Below are 27,767 nucleotides of genomic sequence, written 5' to 3' on the forward strand. Positions count from 1 at the left end.
CTGTTTATGTTCACTGTATGGTTTATGTTCACACAACACCCACTTTGGGGCATATGTGTATCTTCACTGTGTGGTATATGTTTATATCACTCACACTGGGACATCTATGTATCATTACTGTGTGATATAAGTCCACAGACCACCCACTAGGGCATATGTGTATCTTCACTGTGTTGTAAATGTGCATAGCAGTCACACCGGAAGTGACGGTTGCCACACGCAGCTGCACTTTGCACGTATTTAAACTGAACACAGTGGTTTGATGTTTGTAATGTCCATAGTGATAGATACTGGCCTGTATGACAGCACTTTTAGTTTGAGGCATTACATATGCGTTCTGTTTCTTATGATACAGTTGTACAACCTTGTTCGCTCTGTCACCCAGAAACCCTTCCCCCTCACATAGAAGGAAATTACTGTTCTTAATTGTTTCCTACAGTACAAAAGGAGTAGCCTGTCTTTTTCTAACAGTACAGATAAGGATGTAGGTACTGCAACTAGCCTGTATTGTTGCTGTGCACATAGGCAGTACAACACTTCATGTTTCCAAACAAAGAAACAAATTACCCTCTTACATTCCTCCAAACACTTTTGGAAAGAGTTTAACCTATTTACAGGAATAAAATCTTATCATTCACTGTGATACAGCAAAACATTCTCCCAATGATTTCCTTAAAGAATTTAGTAAGCTGCCATCAATAAACTCCACACCTCCCACAAATCATGCACTGTACCCCCCAACAATTCATCCCCCTCTTCCACTCTGAGTGGAAATGCATCCGAAATAAATCTCTATTCTATTTGAAAATATTTCCACTGATACCCCTCCTAGATCCGACAACATAAACCCCTTGTTCGTATATTGCAGACTGCATCTACGTTATCCTCTCACCCACATATATAATGTATGTCTCACACAAAACATCATGTCACAGATTTGAAAAGCAGCTCTAATTATAACCCTGCCAAAACAAACCAACCCAAAAGATAACTCTCACTTCAAGTGAGTATCCATCCTCCCAGTTCTAGACAAACTTCTTCTGCACCTAACTATCCCTCCATATCCAACAGTACCACCTATTTTCCTCCAAACAACATGGATGCTGGCATGGATGAAGTACTATGACAACACTTTAGTCTCTAACTAATGACATCATGCCAAACTCTGATAGTGGCCAGGTACCCTATTTGTAGACCTGACAAAGGTATTTTACCTCATTGACATTTATCTTCCTAAAAAATATTAATTAATCAAACTAATTGAAATTGGTATCAGTCCAGACACTGCTTTGTGGTCCAAACATGTCCTCACTGGCAGACACTTCAGAGTTAAAATAGGATCCTCCCAATCAGAATCTGCACCTTTAACCAAAGGGGTCTATTTATGTAGACCGAATTTACACTTAATGGAATTTTAGATTACCAAGATGACAACACTGAAGTTTTACTGAACTGAAACTGCAAACTACAGATTCTTTCTATGGGCAACAGAGACTGTTGGCCAACATGTAACAACACAACACACAAAAGTATTTCAAACCCATCTAGGTGGGGCTATGCCCCCACACCTCTCAATATCGGGGGTTGCACCCCCCCAAGTAAATATATCAACTCTGGGATCACACTGCAGTGGGGAAAAGGGCAAATTTCCCCATCTTTCCAGGATGGACAAGCTGGCCATATTCACTGTTATCCTCCTTGGCCAGCTCCTACAGGCATTCAAGCCACAAAGTGAACTTGCATCACCTGCAGCATAGTCTGAGCTTTAACTCTGTATACCAAGAGACTAGCTAACATTCCTTGGATTATTATGCTGTGGCATTAATGCAGAAGGTTCAGTCAATCCTTATAATGATCCAGAAAAGATTCATTGTTTCAACCTCAATAATAGAAAATGTGAAGCTGTGCAAGTTTCCTCTAAACAATGCAAGAAAGGAATTATCCTTAAAATGAAAATTATTTGAGGAGGCCTGCTTGCAACTACAATACCAGCTATCACTATCACTGCATACCAGCCACATGAAACATAGAAGTATAATGCAAAACAAGAGCTATGCCACTATGTACTAGGCCCACCTGGTACATAGAAGCATAATGCAAAACAAAAGCTGTGCCACTATGTACTAGGCCCACCTGGTACATAGAAGCATAATGCAAAACAAAGCTATGCCACTATATACTAGGCCCAAATGATACCAGCTCAGCCTTTCAATGCAAGGGGCACCACAACCAAAAGACTTTTTTTCTCTGGAGAGAGAATACACTCCCATCAGTGGGGCATTTTACGGTATTGTATGGGCGTATGAGAATCAGAAGGTGAAATCTGTGACAGACCTGCACCCCCCCCAAATAAAATGTATTAACATCAGAGAAAATAAGGAATACAAAGAACAGAGCATCAAGGATAAAAAACAGGAGCATAAAGTGGCACATGTTGAAATTCAGTTAGTATTATATCTAGAGTTTAAGTTGTTTTTGGTTTGAATTTGCTTTTTTTTTTGCACCAGCTCATCTGAAAATATGCCAGTGAAAGTCATACTTTCTGCATCAGTTGTACATGCAAGGCACCATGACATTCCCCCGGATTTACTAATCTTCAATGCAGGACTAATCTAGTCCTGCACGGAAGCGGCAGTTTAAGAGGAGGACGGCAGCGCACCATGCATATTAATGAAGGCAGACTGCCTGAGCTCCAAATCCTACATGGAGCATGTACGAGTGCAGGGGGCATGTCTGATAGCAGAGCTCTCAGAATAAACATGGCCCTGCAAAGTAGAACAGAAGAAAGTGCAAATAAATGAGTGAGACTGCTCATAGGTGTCCGCATATCCCCACCAACAGTCCCCATGTGTTCAACAGCAACAGTACTTTGAAATAAAAACGAAGAAACCCTTGTATTTGTTTGTTTGTGTCTTTTGGCTTTTCCCGGTTAGGGGTTGCCGCTGGCTTGCTGGCCTATTCACGGATGTTGCCACACAGAAGATGCTCTAACTGAGAATCGAACGGGCAGCATCTAACTGTGAGGCGACAATGCTACCGCAGCACCACCACCGCAGTATGAAGAAACCCTTGTATTTATTTTTTTTTAAACCCTGAGTACAGCTAACCATAGGTGCACAGGTTTGCCCATCGCTTAGCTACAGTTAAAGCAGCTGAAAAGGCTGAAGAGGATAACAAGGAATATATATGCAAATGAGGCAGCACAGCAATAGTGTAGTGGTTATAGCATCTGCCTAATGAACAGGCATTCCCGGTTGGAGTCCCACATGTGAAATCTGTATATGAACATAATTTTACATCTTTTTTCCATATAACCTACATAATAACATTTAAATGTGAATTGGAGTACTGCATGAAATGCACATGTGAAGTGTCAGTGTCATAATGAATAAGGCACTAGTAAGCAGGTTTAAGCACAAATAAGCGGTAGTAAGCATATATAAGCAATAGTAAGCGTATTTAAGTGCGTTTGCATGGGGGTAAGCATTGCCTACACAGATTTAGCAAAGTAGAAGTTAACTGAGTGTAAGGAACTGTAACCGGAGGTTAGTAGTGCTTACCATCACGCAAACCTGCACAAACCCACTTACAACTGCTTTAAAGTGCCTTAATCACTCTCGATCCAACGGCCCATTTTCTGCCCAGCAACAAAATAAACTGGCTCTGCAAGGCTCAAACTCAGGACCCTGTACACTATAGTCACAGTAGTTAACTACTAAACCATCATAGCAATAGATATGCATGAGGTATCAACAAACTAATCCTCGCCACAGGAAAATCAAACCAAACATGTGAACTGAATCTATGTAAAGTGTGAAGTGGTATAACCTGCTACATAACATAAATATGTGAACTGGAGTACTACAGTAAGGCCAGATGTGAGGTGTTATTGCAGTAAAGTGTTGAAGTTCCCAGGACCCCATACACCATACGTACACATGAATCAAGGATACAAGACACGTATATAACATGTAATGAAGAAAACATCAATGCCAAAAGGCAAATATCATGCAAATCGAATATTAAGCACCGCTAAGCGTTGCACAGCACTGCTGTCCCGAATACTGGCAGGATATTACCAGTGGGAGAAATAGTGTCAACCTGCAAAGTCTAATCTTAAACAAACGCATGTTCGTCCCTAGTGGGACAACCCCAAAAATACTGCTAAAAAGAGTCCTCTGGGTAACATACCATGCCTTACAGGTAAGCAAAGAAGGACAGGTATATTCGGGAACTGAATGTGTGGGAACCCTGAAGATCCATGGGGTGAGACAACTTACATGATGGTTCCCGAGAATTGGAGAGTGGGCAATGTGTAGTGGTGTGGTGAGATTCGGATGGAACCTGTAGGAAGGATGATTGATGTGGAGGAGGGAGGGGATGGAGGGAATGATGGGTAAGACATTATGGGCTGAGGTGTGCCGTGGTTGGACAGACCCGTTCTAATGGGACCGCCCCATGGATGTAAGCAAGAAAGGAGAGGGGGAACAGGAAGGTAACTCAGACATACCATTTCCCATGGCAAAGCACGTTATGAGTAATATGTTTGTTGCATAACCCATGGAAAAACATATATATATATATATATATATATATATATATATATATATATATATATATATATATATATACACATATATGACCTAGAGTACTGCAGGAAATGCAGATGTGAGGTGTCAGTATCATTATGCATAAAGCAGTAGTAAGCATATGTCAGCACTAGTAAGCGAGTTTAAGGCCATGTGTGCAGGTTTGCGTGAAGGTAAGCACTGCTAATTTCCAGTTACAGTGTCCTGCACCCAGTAAGGCCCTAAATTGCTTAACCTGTGTAGGCAGTGCTACCCCCCATGCAAACCCGCTTACAACTGCTTTAAAGTACCTTAATCACACTGTATCCAATGACCCTTGTTCTGCCTAGCAAAAAAATAAACTGCCTCTGCAAGACTCACGCTCAGGATCCTGCACACTATAGTCACAGTAGTTAACCACCAAGCCATCATAACAATAGATATGAATGAGGTAACAGCAAACTAATCCTCACCACAGGAAAATCAAACTAAACATGTGAACTCAATCTATGTACAGTGTGATGATGGATAACCTGCCAAAGAACATAAATATGTGAACTGGAGTACTGCAGTAAGCATAGATTTGAGGTGTTATTGTAATGAAGTGTAGAAGTCCCCAGGTCCCTATACAGTGTATGTACACATGAATCACAGATACCAGACACATATATAACCTGTAATGAAGAATAAATCATTGCCAAATGGCAAATATAGTGATAATCAACTAGGAAGCAATGCTAACCACAACACAGCTCATGTTAGTAAGTGTAAGCAATGTGTAGGGGAGCCATTTCAGTCTGCCTAGTGGTGTGCCTCTTTAAACAGTGCCAACCTTATGTAAACAGGTATGCCCATAGCTTAGCCTTTTCAAAACTGGCCAATCATGGCAAAGTGCAGGGAAATGGCTGTATTTAAACCCCACATATGGGAATACATCTCATAACTGGTTGCAGCTTCCTACTGCTGGCAGAATGGCTGGTGTGGGTGAAGGCACTCGATTCAGAGCGCAGTACTTGGGGCATCCAGGAGTCAAAATTCATGGTATGGCTCCTGGTAAAACACCATAATCAGAGACTACTGCAGGGCCAGTACCAGGGCTCGCAGTACAAAACGGAGGCCTGGGACAGTCTCGCCCGTGACCTCATCAGTGACACAGGTATCCCCCAGACTGGTGAGAAGGTCAGGCACCACCATGCTGACCTGAAGCGGCAGGGGGGGGTGTCCTGAAACAGTGGATCCAGGAGTGTCGGCAGATGGCCAATGCCCCAGTACGGAGTAAGTAAACATTCTACTAAGTAGTAATTAATTGTCTAGCTTGTGTATACTATGGATAGATATGGCTAAATATCATTGCATTTCTCTGACAGCTGCAGATGAGCAGGCTGCGAACCAACAAGCCCATGATGCTAGGCTGCAAAGGCTGCGTTTATAGGCAGGTTAGTAATCAGTCTGCATGTACTGTCATAACAAAGAATATAAGAGCCTTAGAAAGTGTTGTACCAGTAGAAAGAAATGTGTTAATAGTCTGTGAATAAAGGTATAACCCCTGGAGTGCTTCTAAATACTTTTCTATCATATGTTTGTGATCTATTCCATACTATAAATAGTACTGTTGTATCTTAAGCAGTGTCACCCACACCGTGGTATGCAGATAAAATGGGTATGAAGTCCTGCATAACAATGTTGGAAGTGCCAAGAGGTCAGTCATATCGTACAAGTTAGGGAGACTTAGAAAACAGTCGAAAGCTTTACATCAGTTCCCTGATAGCACAGTGTACTGTGATGTTAGCAATAATTTTTTTTGTCATACACAGCAGGGGTTCGACTCCTGGGAGTGCTACTAAGTTATATGAATAATCAAACCCCACAACTGTACAGACTGTGATACAATGTTCAGATAGAAAGCTGTATGCATAATTACACCCGACTGTACAGAATTTGCTTGAATGTTCAAATTGTAAGTTGAATGCATATTTATACCCCACAGCTGTTCCATTCTGTCCAGCATTGCCAGATAAATGGCCCATATCGCCAGCTTGCTACCCTGTTCCCCTGAAAATTCATTGTGATGATCCAAGAAATATAAGTTGCTGTCAATGACATATAACTGATAGGCAAACGTGTACATAGTCAGAGAATGTATATGAAAACAAACCTGTCATTCTAGCACCTTACCCAAAGTGTATGACAGCAATTCTCAACATATGTTGCATTAACACCTGCAGCCTGTCACACCTGTATTTAAGACACAGGTCACATATATAATAATATTGGCCGTTTAGGCAGTTTCCCATCTCTTTCAGCTTTCTGGTTTAAAAGCCACACTTGCGCTTGTTTCTCGCCTTTCCTGTAACTAACCTAGTCCAGATACAGAGTTGCTGTATCCAGGGCTGTTAGTAAGCTTCTGAGCCCCGCAAGCCTTTCTGTGTTGGAGGGAAGCCTTCTAGCTTATCAGTGGGAGTGGTAAGCACTAGGTAGCCTATCTACCACAAGAGGAGTGGTTCTGGCCCAGAAATTGTAGTTTATTGGCCGTTTGGGCAGTTTTTCTATCTCTCTCAACTTTCTGGTTTTAAAGCCCGTGTTTGCGCTTGATCCCCACCTTTCCCTTAACTAATCTAGTCCAGGTACAGATTTTCTGTATCCAGGACTGTTTGTAAGCTTCTGAGCCCCCCAAGCCTTTGTGTTGGAGTGGAGCATTCTAGCTTATCAGTGGGAGTGGTAAGTACTAGGTAGCCTGTCTACCACAAGAGGAGTGGTTCTTGGCCCAGGAATTGTAGTTTATCAATCATTTGGGAAGCTGTCCGTCTCTTTTAACTTTCTGGTTTAAAAGACCACATCTGCGCTTGTTTACCATTGTTCCTGTAACTAACCTACTGGAAAGCACTAGAAAGCCTTAAACTGATACAAGCCTTCTAGCTTAAAAGAGAGTCTTTGGAGTGATTAAGTATCAGTTTTCTGTATTTTCTTGCTGTACTTAACTGATTTCCGCCTAAACGTTGATTTTCCAGTGTGGATTGTGATTTAAAAACATGTTTTTTTTCACATATTGTACTTAGTTGACTGCCTGCACTTTTAAAAAGTTGTTTCTTGTTTAAATAATTTGTTTAACTGTTGTAGGCTACACACTAAAGTACAATAGGCTTTTCTGATCGCTTGTAGTCGTTTAAAGCTGTTTTAAGTGTACTTTTTATTGTTTTGGCCTTATCTTTTCAAAAAAAAAAATAAAAATAAATAAATAAACATTCTTTGTTTCCCACCCTTCTAAGCTAGTATAGTCCAGTTTTCAGGCTAGTGCTGAATTCAGGGCTGTGTTACATGTTTCTGAGTTGCCCATACCTTACTTGGATAGAGGGAAGTGTCTCTGTTCAGTGTGAGAGAGGGGAACTTTGAGCAGCCATCTGTCCCTGGAGGAGTGGTTCCAGCCCAGAAGTTAGTAGTTTAAAAACCATGTTTGCACAGTTTTGTGCGCTGGGCAGCACTGGTTAGCTATGGTTAAATTATTCCCGGCTCCACTAAGTCTCCTCTTTGGTTTTTCCCTTGAAACTAGTCTAACTCTCAACCTAAGCACTCAAAAAGCATCCTACAGTCCAGTACTTGCTCAGACCTAATAGCAAGCACTAATATACCCCAACACTTGATTACCCAGCAGGGCAAGGCTCTTCATCCACCCCTCACCAACCAAGCGATTAAGCAGCTCACCCTACTATTCAGGCATGACCAAAGGGCAACTTCAGGTGTACTCTCCAGTCCAGCTGGTGAACCTGGGTATCCTGAGGCAATGTTGCAACTGCTTCATGTACACAGACAACCCTCTCCTCCTACCACAAAACACTAACATATGCAAGAGATGCAATAATGCAGCCAAACTGGAGGCTAAGGTCTCTCCACCCAAGACTGGAACAGACAGTCATGAGGAGAAGGTTGACACTTGCACCACATCTCCAGCCTCACATAGACCTACTAAAGCAGCACTGGCAAAAGATACACATAAATACACTAAATCATACTCGGAGGCTCTAAATAAAAACCTGCAAAAGCATCAGAGAGCTCCAAAGCAGACACCCACAATACCTGCACCTCCCGTCACAAACCAGACGACACATAAAACACAAAATGAATGTGCCGCATAATCACAGCCCTTAAGGCAAAATAACATACCTAACACACTAGTAATAGGTGACTCAATAATCAGGCACAGTGATGCCCCACTCACTAGGCTGGACAAGAAGGTTACTGTTAGCTGCCTGTCGGGAGCCAGAATCCGCCACATAACACAAGCACTCAGGTCACTCCAGAACAAGTACAAATATGACTCTGTCATTGTTCATGTTGGTGTGAATGACCTGAGATGTACCTCCCTGGACTACATGAAAAGAGATGTGGAAGAGCTCTCTGATCATGTAGCCCAGGAGAGTATGACCCTGACCTTGAGTAGCAATCTGCCCTCACCAACAATGATATCTCAAAGGGGATCCAGTATTTGTCAGCCTGGGGCAGCATGCTCGTCAAGCCACATTGCTTTGCAAGAGATGGCTTGTACCTATCACCCCTAGGTTTTCGAATATTGGCCAAGGCTTTTGCTGCACCCATAGTGCCTTTTTAGGCAAGTCTCAAATGTCAACCCCACCTCCATAAACAGCACAAATAAGAAAATGAGAGTTATGCTACTAAATGCCAGGAGTTTAAATCTCAAAATGCATGCGCTCGAAGCACTCCTCCGTATGGAGAACGTCAGCATCTGTGCAGTAACTGAAACCTGGTTCAAGGCTCCAGAGAGCACTTAGCACTACTGGGCTACAACTCATACCACACATTTCGGCCACAGAACATGGACCGAAACACAAAAGGAGGGGCTGTATCCATATTCATCAAGGGTACCTACACCTCCAGGTTAGTGGTGCAGTATGATACCTCTGAGATCCATGTGCAACTAACATCAGACAAATCTGCAATGCAAAACATATCACCCTCCATGACCCAGGACCACCACTCTGCCTTTCTGGAGACACTGGAAAACATGAAGGTCCTACCGAACACCCTAATATTGGGCGATTTCAATTACCTTACCATTAACTGGGAAAACTACTTGAGTACAAACACCCAGGCTCAGCGCTTCCTGGAATTTATCAACTCAAACGCCCTGGATCAGCTGGTAAACTCCCCTACCAAAGGTGAAAACTTATTGGACCTGGTCATCACCAACATGGGCGACAGGTGTTCTGCACCGGAGGTCAACCTGTCACTGGTTAGATCAGACCATAAACTAATCAGTCTGGCTATCCACACTCCACCACCACCCCCAACCAAGGAAACCTTAGTGAAAAACTTTTCTAAAGCAAAGTTCACCTTACTTAAGACAGAGGTGGTAAGTTTCACAGCCCCCACGCTAAAGGATAACGCTGCCCAAGATGCAGGATTCTTTATAAATGCACTCTATGAGCACCTACAAGGATGCATGGATCGTGCCATCCCTTGCATAACCAACACTCGCTCCCCTAAGAGAAGGAAACCAGTCTGGTGGACCCCTGCCATAAACAGGTTATACAATAAAAGGAGGAAACTAGTTCAGAAAAAAAGCAAATTCCAAGAAGGAAGGACATCCCTGATCAGTATCAGTAAGAAACTAAGGTCCCCCATAAAATCATCTAAGGCTAACTTTAAAAGAAAAATAGCCAAGGATTCAAAAGATAACCACAAAGCCTTCTTTAGCTATGTCAAGAATCTAAGTGGCAACTTGCAGATAAGCTCTGAGGTGGTGCAAAATAGCACAAAATATACTGAACCTACTGATATTGCCAACATCCTGGCAGATAGATTCAGTGCAAACTTCATGCCCCTCTCACCCCCAAAAGGGCCCACAACAATACCGGAAAAGTGTAGTGTCCCGGAAATCAGACGCACAGGTGAAAACAGCCCTTTCAAAAGCCAAAAACACAGTGTCAATGGGGCCAGATGGTGTCCCAGGATGTGTCTTGCATGAACTACAGAACGAACTAACCCCCCACCTAAACATGCTGTTCAACCTCAACCTCTCCACAGGCTACGTGCCCATAGAATGGCGCACAGCAATGGTTATTCCGCTCCACAAAGGAGGGGCCACAACTGACCCTGGTAACTATCGCCCCATAAGCCTGACTAGCCTGGTCTGAAGCTATGGAGTGCATCATCATGGAACTCATTAACAAAGACATCGGGAACCTCCAAACACCCAACCCAGTTCGGCTTTGTTAAGGGCAGATCATGCTATCTAAACCTGGTTGACTTCTTTGAGACAGTCACCAAGGCCATAGACGAGGGAAAGGTGGTTCACACATCTTACGTTGACCTCGCCAAGGCAGTCGACACAATTCCTCACTCAGGTATTATAGAAAAACTCACCAGCCTGAGCATAAACCCCTACATCACAAGATGGGTTGCCAACTGGCTTACAGACAGAACTCACACGGTAAGAATAGCAGGCTCCAGGTCTGACTCTAAACCAGTCACAAGTGGTGTCCCACAAGGCTCGGTCCTGAGACCCCTACTGTTCGGCATATTCTTCTCAGAAGTACAGGCAAACACAGGAGGACTATGGATAACCAAGTTTGCTGATGACTGCATAACATAAGTGGAGGGTGGCAGTGCTTACCGTCATGCAAACCTTGCTTATAACTGCTCAAAAGTGCCTTAATCACACTATATCCAATGGCCCTTGTTCTGCCTAGCAACAAAATAAGCAGCCTCTGATAGGATCAAACCCAGGTCTCTGCACACCTTAGCCAAAGTGATTTACCACTAAGCCATCTCAGATATACATATCCTTGATGTATTCACAAACATATCATCCAGCCCAGTCATTCAACAGTACAGAGAATGTATTCCAACATGTAGATGTGTGTGTGAGAGTAAATATCTTAATGTCTAAATGGTTACAACATATTAATATATTTATGTATGTATATGTATGTATGTATGTATATATATATATATATATATGTATATATATATATATATATATATATATATATATATATATAAATAAACATTTATGAACATATAAAAATGCAAATGCCTACATCCATAGATATATATGTCCACATCTACATGTCTAAATATATACGGCAGGTTTTTTATATATATATATATATATATATATATATATATATATATCTACACATATATAGGTATATACAGACATACATCTGTAGATAATTGGGAAATAACAAAACATATATGTCCTCATGCAACATTAATGGGGTTGAGAGGTCCCACACAATGTACGTCTGGTACGAATAGGTATACCAAGCACGACCCCCCTGTAATACAGTACCAAGTGTTGCAGATCCTGTAACCAGGACCAGACACGATATGGCCATCCCTAGGATACATATACACAGACACATATATGCAGATACAGGTATATATATATATATATATATATATATATATATATATATATATATGTGTGTGTGTGTGTATATATATATATATATATATATATATATGTATATATATATATATATATATATATGTAACTACACATACACACATGGAGATTTGTACAGTAATATACTTATGTAGTATGTGCACACAATATGGAGCAGCCAGTATTCCTACAGTAACTACCTTACCAACTGGAAACTGTATGAGCCACCCATACGAATGACATTCATAGCCTGCAACATATACCCACAGAGATATCAAAGGGTATAACACCACACACAGGTGTGCATAAATGAATGTGGAAGCTTTATTTGTGTACTATGACAGTTGTATATGCCATGTCATATAGCTGTTTAGACACTGACATCCATGTGAACAGGGTAATGCAACTGTGAAACAGTTACACTAAGACAGTAGTCTGGAGAGGGTGACATATATTGCTGTCCAAGCCGAGGCCTACAAGTAGTACATTAGTAATGACAGACTGGGCCACACCATACCAGACAATCGACAGTACGTAATGCAGATGTGTAGGTCAGCAGCCTCTATCTACACTCTGTACACAATCCCTATGGGAGACAGACCCCAGCTGACACAATGGAATATACCTGTTACATAGCAAGGCGTACATGACACCATCACAATCACACTGACAAACACAACATCTGATATGGCAGGAGGCGGTAGGCCTGCATTTACCCAAGGTGGATTGTATGGTAAAGTACATCTCGATACCTTAAGGCAGCCTATCCCAGATACCCACACATGTTGTAACAGCCTAGGTTAGTCATGGTGCACCCCCCTACACTCACTAATACTGGGCCATATACCACTGTTACGTACACTGGCCTCTGGAGTGCATTAGGGCACACATGTATTGTGTAGGTGAAACCCACACATATATGCCCCCCCCAGTATTTGTGGGGGACACAACAGCAGTGGAGTGATTGCAGGAATGACAACATGACATACACACAGTCCACTACATAACAACCCCTGACAGCATGTCATATGTGCAAAGCCTGGTATGTAGGTGGAGGACAGATACTGGAACACAGGCACATATGTGTAAAACTGTCATACAGTAAGCAAGATATGTATATGTGTACATATCTGTATGGATATATGTATAATTATATATACATATATGTTCACCATATGTCCTGCACATGGAGTGGAGCCCTACCTCAGCCCCAATAGTCCCAACCTCTCAGTGCAAGGGTATGTCACGTATATAGTGCAGGTATATTTGTAGACTATTGCTACTCTAAATAGGGATTGTCTTCACAGAAATGGTGTGTGTGGGAGGCCACATCTGCTGTTAACATGTGCGCCATTGGCTACCTACAGACATCCTAAGGTTATCATAGTACAGTACCACTGCTAGCACAGTAACACCCCTGTGGACTACAGCTGCGATATGGCCAATATATGTGGACAGTCTGACACACTCGAGTCAGTCCAGGGGTATACACAGAACCCCTTCAAGTAACACATGTGGACCAGGCCTGTCAATGTGGATGTTAACAGCCATGTAGATGGGTATAATACATACATACTGATATACATTTGCCCCCATAGGTTATGCATTCATACACTGCTGTCTATCCTGACACATAATAACCACTGGTACAGAGGTGCCATGGCAACATACTATCCACTAGTTAGTGACATACATCTAAACAGCATCCCACTGCTTTGTCTTGACAGACATGTCTGTTATGGTTGCCAGGCAGCAGTACATCTGGCAAGTATCTGGACATGACATCTCACTGGATAAGTACAGTAAGCTGCTAGGCATGTAACAAAGCATAGTGCAGGCTACAGGCAGACTGACCCAATGCTAGGCTACATCTATATGGGAATACACATGTACCTGCATAGATAGCAGGCTCTACAGGCATGTGACATCACAGAGTAACAGACACCTGTGTGAAAGTGCATAACCACAACCAATGTGAACACAGCCACAGCCACATATGGTAAGCTGGCGTACTATTACAGTATATGGACTTTCTGATGTACACCATCCTCATATGGGCCACTCACACAACAACCCTACATATACTGGGCCGCTACACAGTGTAGTCCGACGGCTGTCTGTGGTTTGGGACATGTTTGTGTCCGCCCCTACAAACTTATAAGCTGATAGGGTGACATGCAGTGGAGCATCATGTAACATCAGATAGAACAGAACCTAGAACAATGACATCTACCACAGTCTGTACACAGGCCAAGGTACATATGCACTATACACACATTGTCAATAATTACCAGGCTTACACATACCTCAGTATTGTACACACAACCACAGACTTCCCAGGCTAACATGTGTAGCAGTCTGATATCTCACTGGCTTGTTATCAGGTATGCTGTCAATTAATATGATGTACAGAACATATGCACCCCCTACTGCATGACATATGTACAAAGGTTGACAGAGTTGTGGCTGGAGGTACAAACACACGGCCAATATTGACATGTCGCTGTGATAACCTCATACATTACCTGTCGTAACAGGGTTTGATGCAACATATGTCCTATGAGGGATATGACGTCAGTAACTCTCCCGGCTTTCACCATCTACTGACTGCAATCCTCACACAGCCTTCTGCAGTTGAGAGAAAGGTGCTCTGTGGGTAACACAAGGAACACAAGGCACCACACACTGCCCAGTCTGCCGATGACCCTACAGATGGTGATTCCTCATAAATATAGCACTGACATGACAAGTATTAAAACGTGTAGGACAGCCATATCCACACACACCCTGTTAAACCAGTATTACCTCAACTGCGGTATAGCAGCACTTACAGTCTATAGTCAGGACAGGCACATCCCCCTCCTGTGTGTTGGCCTGTTTCCACAGTGTTTATTGTCAGAAGTAAGTCCCCAATCCATCTGTGATGCTGTTTGCCAAACAACAGATCTAGTTCCTGCTCACATTGAATGAAAAGACACAACACTAACATGATGTTCCTAGATATTGGAGTGTATTTCCATGTAATTGGCTATGGGAATGTTACCACAGCTGTTCCACATGGTCAGCTAGAGGAGGGCTGTAATCTGTGCAGAGGCCATCAGCTGATCATGAGCATCACTGACAATACACATGCCGCTGCCTAAGCAAGGCAGGTTTAAGTCTCCACATCCGCCAGAGAGGGAGTGAGAGATTCAGATAGAGGCAAAGATACGTCAGGGTGGGTTGGGAGAGTAAAAGGTAAGCATGTTTGTGTCACACACCTACCAGTCCAGGGTATGGAGCCCCTGACTATGTACTGATAATCACAACTGTTATCCCTGCGTGGTGGATATTGTGATATATGCTAGGGGCACCATATAAGAAAGTTTAAAAACCCACTCAACATTGAGTCCAGATGTTACACCATCACAACCACTTCCACACAGGACACGGACAGCACATTAAGACACACACCTGTCACATCTGGGATTAGAACCCCTACCTAACTAGTTATTACATTACAGCACTATGGAATTATAGAACGCACCACAGAGATTACTGGAGTACTCTTTCCCCAATGATTTATTTCACAGCGAGTGCCATCAGCAGGATTGCCTAAGTAGGGCATTTGAATTGTATTGGGTGTGACTAACCTAAATTACCCTAATTAGTCTGTATGCATTAACCACTGTTCTGGCCAGAACAAAAATAAACTGCCTTTGCAGGTCATGAACCCAGGACCCCATATACTATAGTCACAGTAACTAATCACTAAGCCATCACAACAGTACATGAGACTGTGGTTTCACCAAAGTAATCCCACCATAGGCTAATCAAATTGAACATGTGAAAGGAATGTATATTCAGTTCTCCGTAAATGACCTCTCCAGAGCCAACTTTATGCTACTCAAGGCAGACGTGACAATGTTTGTGACACCCATGGAGACAGGAGCTGACAGTTCAACTGATGAATCCTGCACTAAGGCACTGTATGAGCACATCCACTTGTGCATGATTCCTGACATCCCACATAGAACCATGATGCTCACCTCCCAAATAAGCAAGCCAGTCTGGTGGTCTCCTGCCATTAACAAAGTATACAACAGAAGGTAGACACTGTTGAAGAGAAAAATATAATCCAAGGATACAAGCAACTCCCTTACCAGCCCCAGTAAGACGTTGAGATCCCGCATGGAGTCCTCCAAAGTTGGTTGGTTATGTAACTAAAATCACCCACAGCCACATATGGTAAACTAACATAATATTACAGTATATGGACTATCTGTTCTACACCATCCTATGTGCCATACACAGAATGTTCTACATATAGTGGGCTGCTACACAGTTTGGTCTGATGGCTGTCTGTTATATGGGACATGTGTGTGTATGGCAGTACAAACATGTATGGCCTAATGGTACCATACAGTGTGGCAGCATGTAACATCGGATAGAAGGGGAGCTAGAACAATGACATCTACCACAGTCTGTACACAGGCTAAAGTACATATTAACAATACACACACTGCCTTAACATTCACCATCACTACACAGACCTCAGTACTGTACAAATATCCACAGACTGTCCAGCTTATGTCATGAACTGTAACCCCTACTGTACATGGCGTGTAGCAATTTGATATATCACTGGCTTGTTAACAGATTTGATGACACTATTTATGGTGTACAGCACATATGCACCACTTCATGCACATCATATGTACAAAGGTTGACAGTGATGTGGCTGTCAGCACATACACAGGGCCAGTATAGACATGTTGCTGTGATAACCTCATATATTTTCCACTGTAACAGTGTTTGTTGCAACATATGTCCTGTGAGGGATATGAAGTCAGTAACTGTCACGGCCTTCACCATCTACAGACTGCAATCCTCACACTACCTTCTGCATTCCACAGATAGAGTCACTGTGGCTAACACATGAAACCATAGGCACAGCACTGCCCAGTCTGCAGATAACCCTGCAGATGGGGATTTCTCATATACATGGAACTGACATGGCAGGTATTAACTGCATGTACGACAGGCATATCCAGACAAACTCTGTTAAGTCAACATTACTCCAAATGCAGTATAACAGCACTTACAGTCTGTACTCAGGTCAGGCACACCCCCTCCTGTTTGTTGCCCCCTTTCCACAGTGTATGTTGTTAGAGGTAAATCCCCAATTCATCTGAGATGCTGTTTGCCAAACAACAGATCTAGTTCCTGCTGACAGTGTCTGAAAAGGCCCAACACCACCATGCTGTTCCTAGGTATTGGAGTGTGTTTCCATGCAAGTGGCTATGGGATTGTTACCACAGCTGTTCCACATGCAATCAGCTAGGGGTGGGCTGCAATTTGTGCAGAGGCCATCTTCTGATCATGAGCATCACATAAAATACACATGCTGCTGCCTAAGCAAGGCAGGTGTGGGTCTCCACATCCACCAGAGAGGGAGTGGGGAAGGCAGAGAGAGGCAAATACATCTCAGGGAGGGGTGGGAGTGTAAAACCGAAGCATGTTTGTGTCACACACCTACCAGCACAGGGTATCAATCCCCCGACAACTATGTTGTGCTATCACAGTTTGATGCAGTTATTGGATGCACCACATGGGTTACCTGATGTGGAGCACTCAGAACATATATGTGAGGGTGAGTGACATCTGCAAAAGGGATACGGTAGATATATGGTAGGTGTCTTACACATGCCTGTCTGCATGCACAGGTGCCAGCGTGAACACAGGCACACTCACACATGGACGCACACACATTGACACACTTGGCAGGGCCAGGAGTGTAACTCATCACTAGTGGGATTGCCACAACACATCAATGTGCAGGTATCACATGCACCACATGGGTCATGCAGAGACCGTGTGGGCAAAGAGTATGAGGAGATGTCAGACAGCATGCTTCAATATGCCCTGGGGGGGGGTTGTAGTGAGTGTGGATGTGGACATACACACCATACAACACACACACACACACACACACACACACACACACACACACACACACACACACACACACACAGGGTGCCAGTCCTGACATGCACGGGTGCATGTCTACATGGGTGTGTGGTGGTCAACTGTGCCAGCATGCTGTGCAAGGGTAGGCGATGGATATATCTTGGCATCAGGCCACATGACAATGGTCAGCATTGTGGCTCAGGTCTGTAGTTACTGCATTTGCCCACACAGGTGGGTGTTGCATCCCGCATCCAGTCACCTGGGTGACTATTGCATGTGACCAATGTTGTACACTATATGCCATTTATGTGTTCCTTAGTCCATAACATGGATGGTGTCTGGGATGTGCACACCTACCACATGCATGTATAGTGACATGTGGAACTGTACCTGGGGTGTCTGGCCCATGTTGTGAACACAGATTATCATCAGATGTGCCAGTCATGCCCACCTGTGGCAAGAACTGGTAATGGGCAGCAGATTTACCCTTCACCTACACTGATGGCATGCCAACAGCATTCCCTGATGTCAGTGTCATCTGTCCATACAGGGCATGTTGTCAGGCACGGTATGTCCATTGTGAGTCACATGTGAAGGCACCACAGGTGGTGCAGGTGTCCATTGAGGAACATGGTAGAGGTGCACTGTCTGCATGTACGTGCATATTGGACAGATGGGCAGGGTGACATGCCCTCTGTAGCCCACTGCTATAGCTATTGTCAGAGGCCATTATGCAGTGTACTACCCACATACTGGCTGCTGCCTAGGCATGTGTGTTCATATGACACATGGGTTGAGTGTGTGCTCTGGGTAATAGTGGGTTATTAACTTGGATTGGCTGGCCTTGATGTCACACGTATGGGTATGGCTTTCCACCCCAGCCTCCCAGCTAATTTACATCTTTTATCCCTGTATGCTTGACATTATAATATATAGTAGGGCCACCATAAATGAAATAAGCAAAACCCCCTCCACATTGCCCACAGGTGTCACACACTCTCACCTCTACACAGGATGCGAGTTAAACACACACACACGCCCCCACTCACGCACACACACACACACACACACACACACACACACACACACACACACACAGACACACACACTTGTCATGCCTGGGAGTAGAACCCCTACCTAACTAGTTTATTACACTACAGCACTACGCAGTTATGGTATGCATCACGGGCATTACTGGAGTTCTTTATCCCCAAATGTGTATGTCACAGTGAATGACATCAGCAGGATTACCAAAGTAGGGCATTTCAACTGTAATGCAAGTGACTAGCCTAAAATGCATTGCTCCCTACACAGACAGTGAGACACACTCAAAACATCCACAACTGACGTGTGGGTATAGAACCCCTGACCAAGGTCTATATCACACTACAGCATGGAGCAGTTATAAGCCGCACCTCAGGGATTACTAAAGAACTTTCCCCCCAGAGTTGTACTTCACAATGAATGACATCAGCAGGATTGGCAAAGTAGGGCATTTGAAATGTACTGCGAGTGAGTAGCCTATGATGCATTGCTCCATACACAGACATTGCAACACACACAAAACATCCAGAACTGCCATGGGTGGAGATGGAAACCTACCACAGTGCTAGATCACACTACAGCAGTACGCAGTTACAGGACGCGCTACAGGGATTACTAGGCTATTACTTTCCCAGAGTTGTATTTCCAAGTGAGTGACAACAGTAGCCTTACCAAGGTTGAGTATATGAATTGTTCAGAGTGTGAGTGGCCTAAAAAGCATTGCTCTCTACTCAGACAGACACACACACACACACACACACACACACACACACACACACACACACACACACACACACACACACACACACACACACACACACACACAGTTGCCAAGTCTGGGGTTAGAACACCTACCTAACTACTTCATCACACTACAGCAGTACGCAGTTACAGGACGCACTACAGAGATTACTAAGCGTGCAGTCTATTGCACCCACTACCTCAGGGTATTCTGCTATTTGGTGAAAGAGACGCATATTGCTGGCCAACACCTCATGGGTGATGGGGAAATATACGTGCTCACCGACATGTGCTGACATGGCATCCGGGAACTGGTGGAGTACCCTGGATGCTGATGCTTGTGAAATCCCCATCATATCCCCAGTTGGCCTTTGGAAGGTACCTGTAGCTAGTATTCTTAGGCCTACACATACCTTGATATCCACTAGGATGGGTTCTCCTCTGTTAGTTCTGTGTGTGAGGCGTGGCTGGCACAACTCAACAATTTGCTGTACGAGGTCCCTGTCCACCCTATAGCGCTCCATTATCTCCAGCTCATGTAGCCCTTGGTAGGTTACCCTGGGTCTGTACACTCTTCTCCGTCTCCTCACTGTGGGTTGCTCAGCAGCATTCCCATCCTCACCACCCTCAGTCTCTTGCACATGCTGGTTTATGATAGCAAAAGCAGCCCCTAACATTTTTTCTCTTGCTTTCATTTTGTAAACTTTCCCCGTCTGTATACACCGGTGGTGCAGAGGTTTTGGGAAAATCAAGGGGGAAAGGTGTTTGGGTAGTTTATAGTGGTGTGCTGGGCTGGGTTGGGCTGTTGCTTGTGTAATTGGCTGTTTCTGATACATTTCACCTGTCAGCTAAGCTAGTTCTCATTGATTACCTTCCTACTGCTGTTTTCCCTTCCCATTGCCTCCCTGTTTAAACCTGTGTGCATGCAGCGCAAACAGAGTGCTCAAATGTGCACAGAGCTGCTATTTCCTGGTTTAACTTCCTTTTTCTTCCTGTAAGACCCACTTACAGTTTGTAAAGAGTGCTAGGCAGTTTAGACACACCTCTAGCATAGCTGTGCTAAGCTAGGAGCAGTCCCGAGCCACAGGGCTCCAATCCACTTACAGTATGCCTGACACCCCTCCCCCCCATGATGTCACCTATATCCTAGTCTTGCACCCAGCTATTTCTACTCTTACACTCTTGGGACCTGCCTCATACCCTGAGGATAACTGGGATTCACTAACCTTTCCCTCATTTGCATAGGATTGCCTGCTAATGCATAGTTACATGTCTCATACTGAGCCTCCCCCCTTTGCAACCACTACTTGTCAGGTTGTCTTCTGCCTGCCACTGACTTGCATGTCAGAATACTTATTTTAGTTAGAATGCTCATTTTAAGTTTATTTTCTCCCCGATCCCATTTGCACACTGCTGCCCTATGCTTAAACAGCCGAGATCGGCAGAAAAAAAATAAATGTTGATTTTTTCATTTTTTAAACAGTTTGCAATGCCAATGGCCTTATACTTGGCCATTGGCATGCTTCCCCAATGATATGCAGTCTTTATTTGGAGCTGTCATAGCTCCGTTTTGGAATTTGCAGAAATGTACTGTTACTAACCGAGTAGATTTCTGCAGATTGCACTAGTCTTGCATGGACTATTGCAAGCTTCCTGGATTGCAAAATCATCTCATTTGCATGGATTTCTCCTGCCAATGGGGTGATTTGCATACCAGGGCTTAGTCCGTGCAGGATTAGTGCTGGAGCTCTCGTGCACGCCCCTGCCGGCTATTCCTGGATCGCAAGGCAGACATATTGCCTGGGTGAGCTCCTGCACTCCGCGCAAGCTTTTGAGAATCTGGAGGATTGTTTTAACTTTCTGAGTATTTAGTACAGAAGTCAAACTACAGTAATTATAATAATGTTGTAAACTAAGTACCTCAGGTGGCTGAAGGTAAATTAGTTATTTTTCCAGTTGCCTTTTTTACTCTAAAAATTTAAGCTTTATTGGAGTTTTATGGATTTTACTAAAGTGTGCCTTTTATCTCAATGATAGATAGCCATAATCTCTGAAGAGTTGTAGACTTTTTAAAAAAAACTCCATTGTCAACAAAAGTGTAAATAAACGTGTGTAAAAATATTCCTGTGCATAGAGAGTATCATGTAGGGCTGATATTGTAATGTCTATCGATTGCAGAATTAGTGCCGATTTTTGATTTTGCTTGATTACTTTGAACTCCCATGCTTTGCTTCATAGGTCAAAAACTAGGGGAATTCTGAAGTCGGCACTTTGAATGTGATTACACTTAAACCTCTCTATCTTTTATGCACTATATTTAAGGCAAAACTTATACCAAAATAACAAGTTTATTTATTGATTTTATTTCCTTGACTGGGTTAATCCCAGTGAACTAATTAAGAGACCTTCGAAGAGCTTGCACTTGGACAAAACAACATGAAACAGTGTAAGGAACCACATAAATACAGAGCATGGTATAGGAGCATCGTGTTATTATGAAATATATCAGTAGGGCTACGTACGAGTTCAGCCACCCCATCTTCAAGTTAAAATTTACAGACATTTTTTGTTATATGTAATTTTATTAATGTTTATTATTCTAATGTTGATTAATGTGACTCAGAAGTCATTCTAAAACTCATTTCAGTTACTAATGTTTTCCACTTCCTCAAGTTGATATGATCTTGGAGTTTGTTGTGTTAATAAGGAGGTGCGGAGGTAAAGCTTTCCTTATATGGAGTTAAGTGGAATTTGCCCCACCTACAAAATATTTAAAAAAAAATCTTGCAGCAAATGAGTTTTAGGCCAAATGATATAGGCTTTGTAAATGTTAATAAGAAACGTAGTTATGGTAGTCAGTGACATTTTTGTAAAGGGGCAAAGGGAATCTAGGTTTACCTTTGAAAGGTTGAAAATCAACCTACCGAACAGCCCTTTGTGTGAACCGTAATGACGAAAATCGTCATTCCGATTTGCACCGAAGTTCAAAAATCAGCAAATCAAAAAATAAATTTGCTGATTTTTCGAATTGCAATTCAAAGACAAAGCGTAATGCAGGGGGGCTGCACCCACCCTTGCACCCCACACCCCCTACTTTATTATTCTAACTCCGAGGTCGCACTACAGTGGGGAAAGGGTCCACTTCCCGATCCCCCACTATAGCGCACCTCGCACCAAAAATGCTGAATCTGCAATGAGCAAACTTTACTGTGCGTTCGCTCATTGCACATTCAATACATTCTGTTTTTGGCCTTCCTAAAACTCGAAAAAGTCCTTTCGGACTTTTGTATTTCACTCGTGCATATCTAAGATATGTGATAGTTATTGTTGCTGTGAGAATCATGATTATGTGGGTATATATATATATATATATATATATATATATATATATCTATGTAGGGTCTATATTAGATCACCGAATGCTTAGGTTAGTGAAAGGTGATTAATCGACCCCATGTAAGCGAAAGCTTACAAAACCGAACTGTCAGAACAGCGATTTTTTTTCCCTTGAAAAAAAATCGCTGTTCCAACAAAAAAAAAATAAAATACTTTAAAACATGAAATTAAGTGTGGGGCTGTGTCACCCACACCCCCCTACTTAAATATACACCGAGACGGCACTACAGTGCCATAAACAACAAACTACCAGTGGCTTAATTCTTTTCCAGGGAAAGAATTCGCTTACATGCCGCTTCGATATTTTTGCTGTTTCGGCATTTACAGCTCGACCAAGATGCATTCGCTAACCTACGTCTTCGGTCAGCTAATAGGAACCCATATATATATATATATATATATATATATATATATATATATATATATATATAGCCACCCAACAGAACGAGTGCTCACAAACGATCGCTAAATGCATGGACCAAACCAAAATACACCACACAACTAGGTCCAGCTTAAAAATTCACCTTAGCAACTAAGGTGAAAGAAGTAATACAAGTCTTTCAGTTTCTTTAATGATGGAAGCAGGAAAATACAAATGAAACTGCTACACAACGATTTTCAGAACTACTACCTCAGACACAGTGGCGTCATCACTGCACTAGTACATACATGTCTTGCTTCTGTTTTTATTCCCTGCAGTTTTAAAGTCACACTCCCCTTTCAGTGTAATATTAACCATGAGTCACATTAAATACAATGAAATACATAAATAAAAAATATAAGACCATAAAAAGTATGGAATAATGTATCACAGTCACCAAAACCAGTGTTCACATATATGCACGTATATATTAAAGAAATATATATAAAAAAAAAAAATATATATATATATATATATATATATATATATATATATATATATATATATATATATAAAACCCACAACCTTATGATAGCATTTCCATATTCACACCTAGTTAAATATGCTCATTTAAACCTGGCCTATAGATTGCCCCTAAATTAACTATCCATAACTTTTCTTTGTTATCCAAAATCCTATGTTTTACACTCATGGGCAAATCGCTACCCCACACCACATCAGTCCCAATAAATGCAAAGTGTGCTGAAGTATGTTCCAACTTACGCTGATAAAGGGCACCTCTTGATCTCTTGCAATTTATGTCACTAAGATGTATCGCTATACAATTCTTAAAGGCTGTAGAGGTCTGGCCTACATAAAAAGCCCCACACTGGCAGACTGCCATATACACTACCCACTGTGTCCGGCAGGTAATAAGAGATCTAATATCATAAACCTTAGAGTTATTAACAGAAGTAAAAGATCTAGAGTTAAATATAACCTTGCAATAAACACAATTACCGCAACAGTTACAGACCTTCAAAACATTATGTATTTTTACACCTTTGGTATTGTCCATTTTTTATACCAAGACAGGAATTCTCCCACATTCCTTCCCCGTCTATAACTATAGGAGCAGTGGTCACTTAAACATTGGTTAAAGAAAGCATCAGATTTCAAAATATGCCAATGCTTGTCTATGCCCTGTTTAATTTTGAATCTGTTTGTTCCATAGGTCGTAACTAATCTAACATTGGATTGTACAGGCTTAACAGGATTAGGTTCAACTTCTGATGCTTTCTTAATACCTCTAAGGTTTAAGATATTAGATCCACAGGAAATAAAAAGAGAAGCAAGACATGGAGGTACTATTACACTGATGGCGCCGGGGGGCAAAACTGGTATATGTCTGAGGTACTAATTCTGAAAATCATCGTGTAGCAGCCTCATTTGTATTTTCCTGCTTCCATCATTAAAGAAATTGAAAGACTTGGATTATTTCTTTCACCTTAGTTGCTAAAGTGAATTTTTATGCTGGATATATATATATATATATGTAAAATCCGTAAAGAAATTGAATATATATATATATATATATATATATATATATATATATATATATATATATATATATATATATATATATATATATATCTATATGTAAAATCCGTACTGATCCCCAAAGGATCTTTTCACAGAAACTCAAACGACCGAGCATACTTCTGTGAAAGTGCTTTTTCGCGGAGGTATGCCTGCAGGTAGAGGGAATCGCCGGGGAATGACTGTTGCAGAGATCATACTGTGGTGCAGGTAAGGGAATTGTTTCCTTTTTCCCACTGTAATACGATCTTGGAGTGAGAATATTAAAGTAGGGGGATGTGGGGGGCACAGCCCCCCACATAAACTTTATTTATTTTTAACGCACTTTAATGAAAGTGCTTTTTCAGTAAAAGCACTTTTGTTAAAGTGTGTTAGGTGAAGTTGGATTCGGACTGTTGAATTTTCGTTCAACAGTCCCAGAGCCATATATGTAAGCTGTGAAGAGTTGAAAATGTTAAGGAATGTTTAGGTTATCCTTGCAAAGGGCATGGAATTGCCTTTTGAAATGTTTTTTTCATTTAACAGGATGGTGCGCATAGATTAAATCATATTGCACAAGAGAGTGTGTTTTAGAACATGGGTGTAGCAATGCCGAGAGCTTGGTCATGCAGAGAGTTGTCTGATGTATCAGTAGGGTAAATGCACTGCTTGTTACGGGAATGCAAGTTAGCAAAAAATGCAAGAAAATCGTATCTGAAGCCAGCTGTTCTAAAAACGAGATGATCCAGCACATAACATACTAGAAATCACACTTAATGATGTCTTAGCCCCGGAAAAAAGTTAGTGTAATCTTGTAGAATAAAATGTAGCATCAGTGGACCTTTTCATGGCAAACAGCAGCTGTGTTAATTTTTTGTTTCTGTGTAGTAATCCCAAGATGTAACACAGAGATAAAAATGATTTATAATAAATGTATGATATGAACTTGAAATAAGCTGTAAACACCTGTACCTTATTGTTTTTCCTTATAGGGACAGTGAAGTTGATGGAAGGAACAGACAAGCTGTTGTGGTCAATGCAGGTAGACCACCAGTTATTTGCACTAGAAAAACTGGATGTTACTGTAAGTATCCAAATCCTTTCAGGTATTCAGGACCCAGTATTATCTCTAGTTAACCTGTAATTCTTTCCTTATTCAGTTACTTGCATACTAACAAAAGGAAAAATCGTACTTAGGATGTTTAACTTGTTTTTCATTGAGACTGGTTCTTCTCTGGCAGTTTCATTTTAATTAACTGATATACTTTCAGCCACATGTGTTCTCTTCTGTCAAGTTGCTAACATTACATTACAGTTTGCAAAGATCATGTTTAGCATGACAAACACTCTTTTATATAAAAATAAAAGTTCATTTTGAACCCATTGTACAGAAAATTGATTTTTAAAAAAGCTTTTGAGCGCAGAAGTGTGAGCTTCTCATGCCGTATTTATGGCATTAATATTATTATGTTTGTAGAGGTGTATGTCACTTTGGGGGCCACCTCTAATTAGAATTAACAGCTTGGCAAAAAACTTAATGAAATACAGCATGCGAAGCTTACACTTCCATGTTCAGAAGCTTTTTTAAAATCTATTTTTTTAAACTAACTTGAAATGAACTTTTATTTTTTCATAAAAAGTATTTGCATTTAAAAATGGAAGTATGTTGCTCACTTTAAACACGTTCTTTAATACGGTCTTTACCTCATCCTGTTAAATTAAACATCTTAAGATTGCATCATCTCTGGGTTGAGTGTAGGACATCTTAGCCAAAAACATATCATTTCCACTTGAACAGACTATCATTTTTATAAGTGGGTTAGGATGCAGAGTGTAACTACTAACTGTTTCCTGTTCAGTGGTTACCTTTACTGTAGGCAGATTACTGCCCAAGCCAATTTCAGACTAACAATACCATAGTTTTGGAAGTGGAAGCCATTTTGAAAATTTTAGGTTAGACATTTACAGAAGTAGCCAGTAATATAATTACTCATTATTGTATGTGTAACTTAGCTTCAGAAGATAGAAATGAGTCTGCAATATACATTCACATTTGTTTGACAGTAGAATGAGACTGCCTATTTAGTTTGAGTTTCATGTACATTTAACGTTCTGTCTGTCCTCTATCTTCCTCTTTACCTACAGTATTTTTTCACTTGATATATGCCTTCTTGAATGCTTCTGTTACTCCTGTACCTAGCAGTCATTCCAGTAATTTATTCCCAACCCTCTTCACGAAGGAGTAATTGTACAGGTTAATGGAATATTTGTTCTCCACAGGCTGTTGCCTGTGCCTTCTTTTCTTCCATGTCCTTTCTCTTCAGGGTAATCCCTTCACATCAGTGTCATCTTATCTGCCAGTGTCATGTCCCTTCTGGTCTCTAGTGAAAAGACACGCGGCAGCTGTAATCTCTAGTAATGCCTCCCTCCCATTCCATGCACCTTTGTGATGGATTTTCTCTGGATTCCCACCAGACAGCCTAATACCTCTGTCCCAGTTTAATCTCCTAACCTGCATGCATTACTCAAGGTGTGGCCTGATTGCAGCCTAGTAGAAGTAACTGAAGCATTATTTTGCGTTTGGCGTTTATTCCTTCTGCTGATGTTCTTTAGTTCTGTTTGCTATTACTACAGCACTCTGACTCTGCTTCTATTGGTCCATTCCAGGTGTGGAAAACACCCACATTTTCTTTTCATTTTCTTGACCACAGTTTCACTCTCAAAG

At 41.9% G+C, this 27,767-nt stretch overlaps 1 protein-coding gene across 1 annotated transcript in view; it reads left to right on the plus strand.

Annotated features, from left to right (window-relative positions):
- ITFG2 (integrin alpha FG-GAP repeat containing 2) overlaps positions 1-27,767 on the plus strand; it is a 989,737-nt gene that overhangs the window by 869,529 nt on the left and 92,441 nt on the right. Inside the window, exon 9 of the mRNA XM_044087619.1 lies at positions 26,035-26,126. Coding sequence (XP_043943554.1) covers positions 26,035-26,126 — 92 coding nt within the window. The remainder of the gene's footprint in view (positions 1-26,034; positions 26,127-27,767) is intronic.

This window comes from Protopterus annectens, chromosome 11.part0 (assembly GCF_019279795.1).
Source record: "Protopterus annectens isolate FY-2018-M chromosome 11.part0, PAN1.0, whole genome shotgun sequence".
Taxonomy (NCBI): domain Eukaryota; kingdom Metazoa; phylum Chordata; order Ceratodontiformes; family Protopteridae; genus Protopterus; species Protopterus annectens.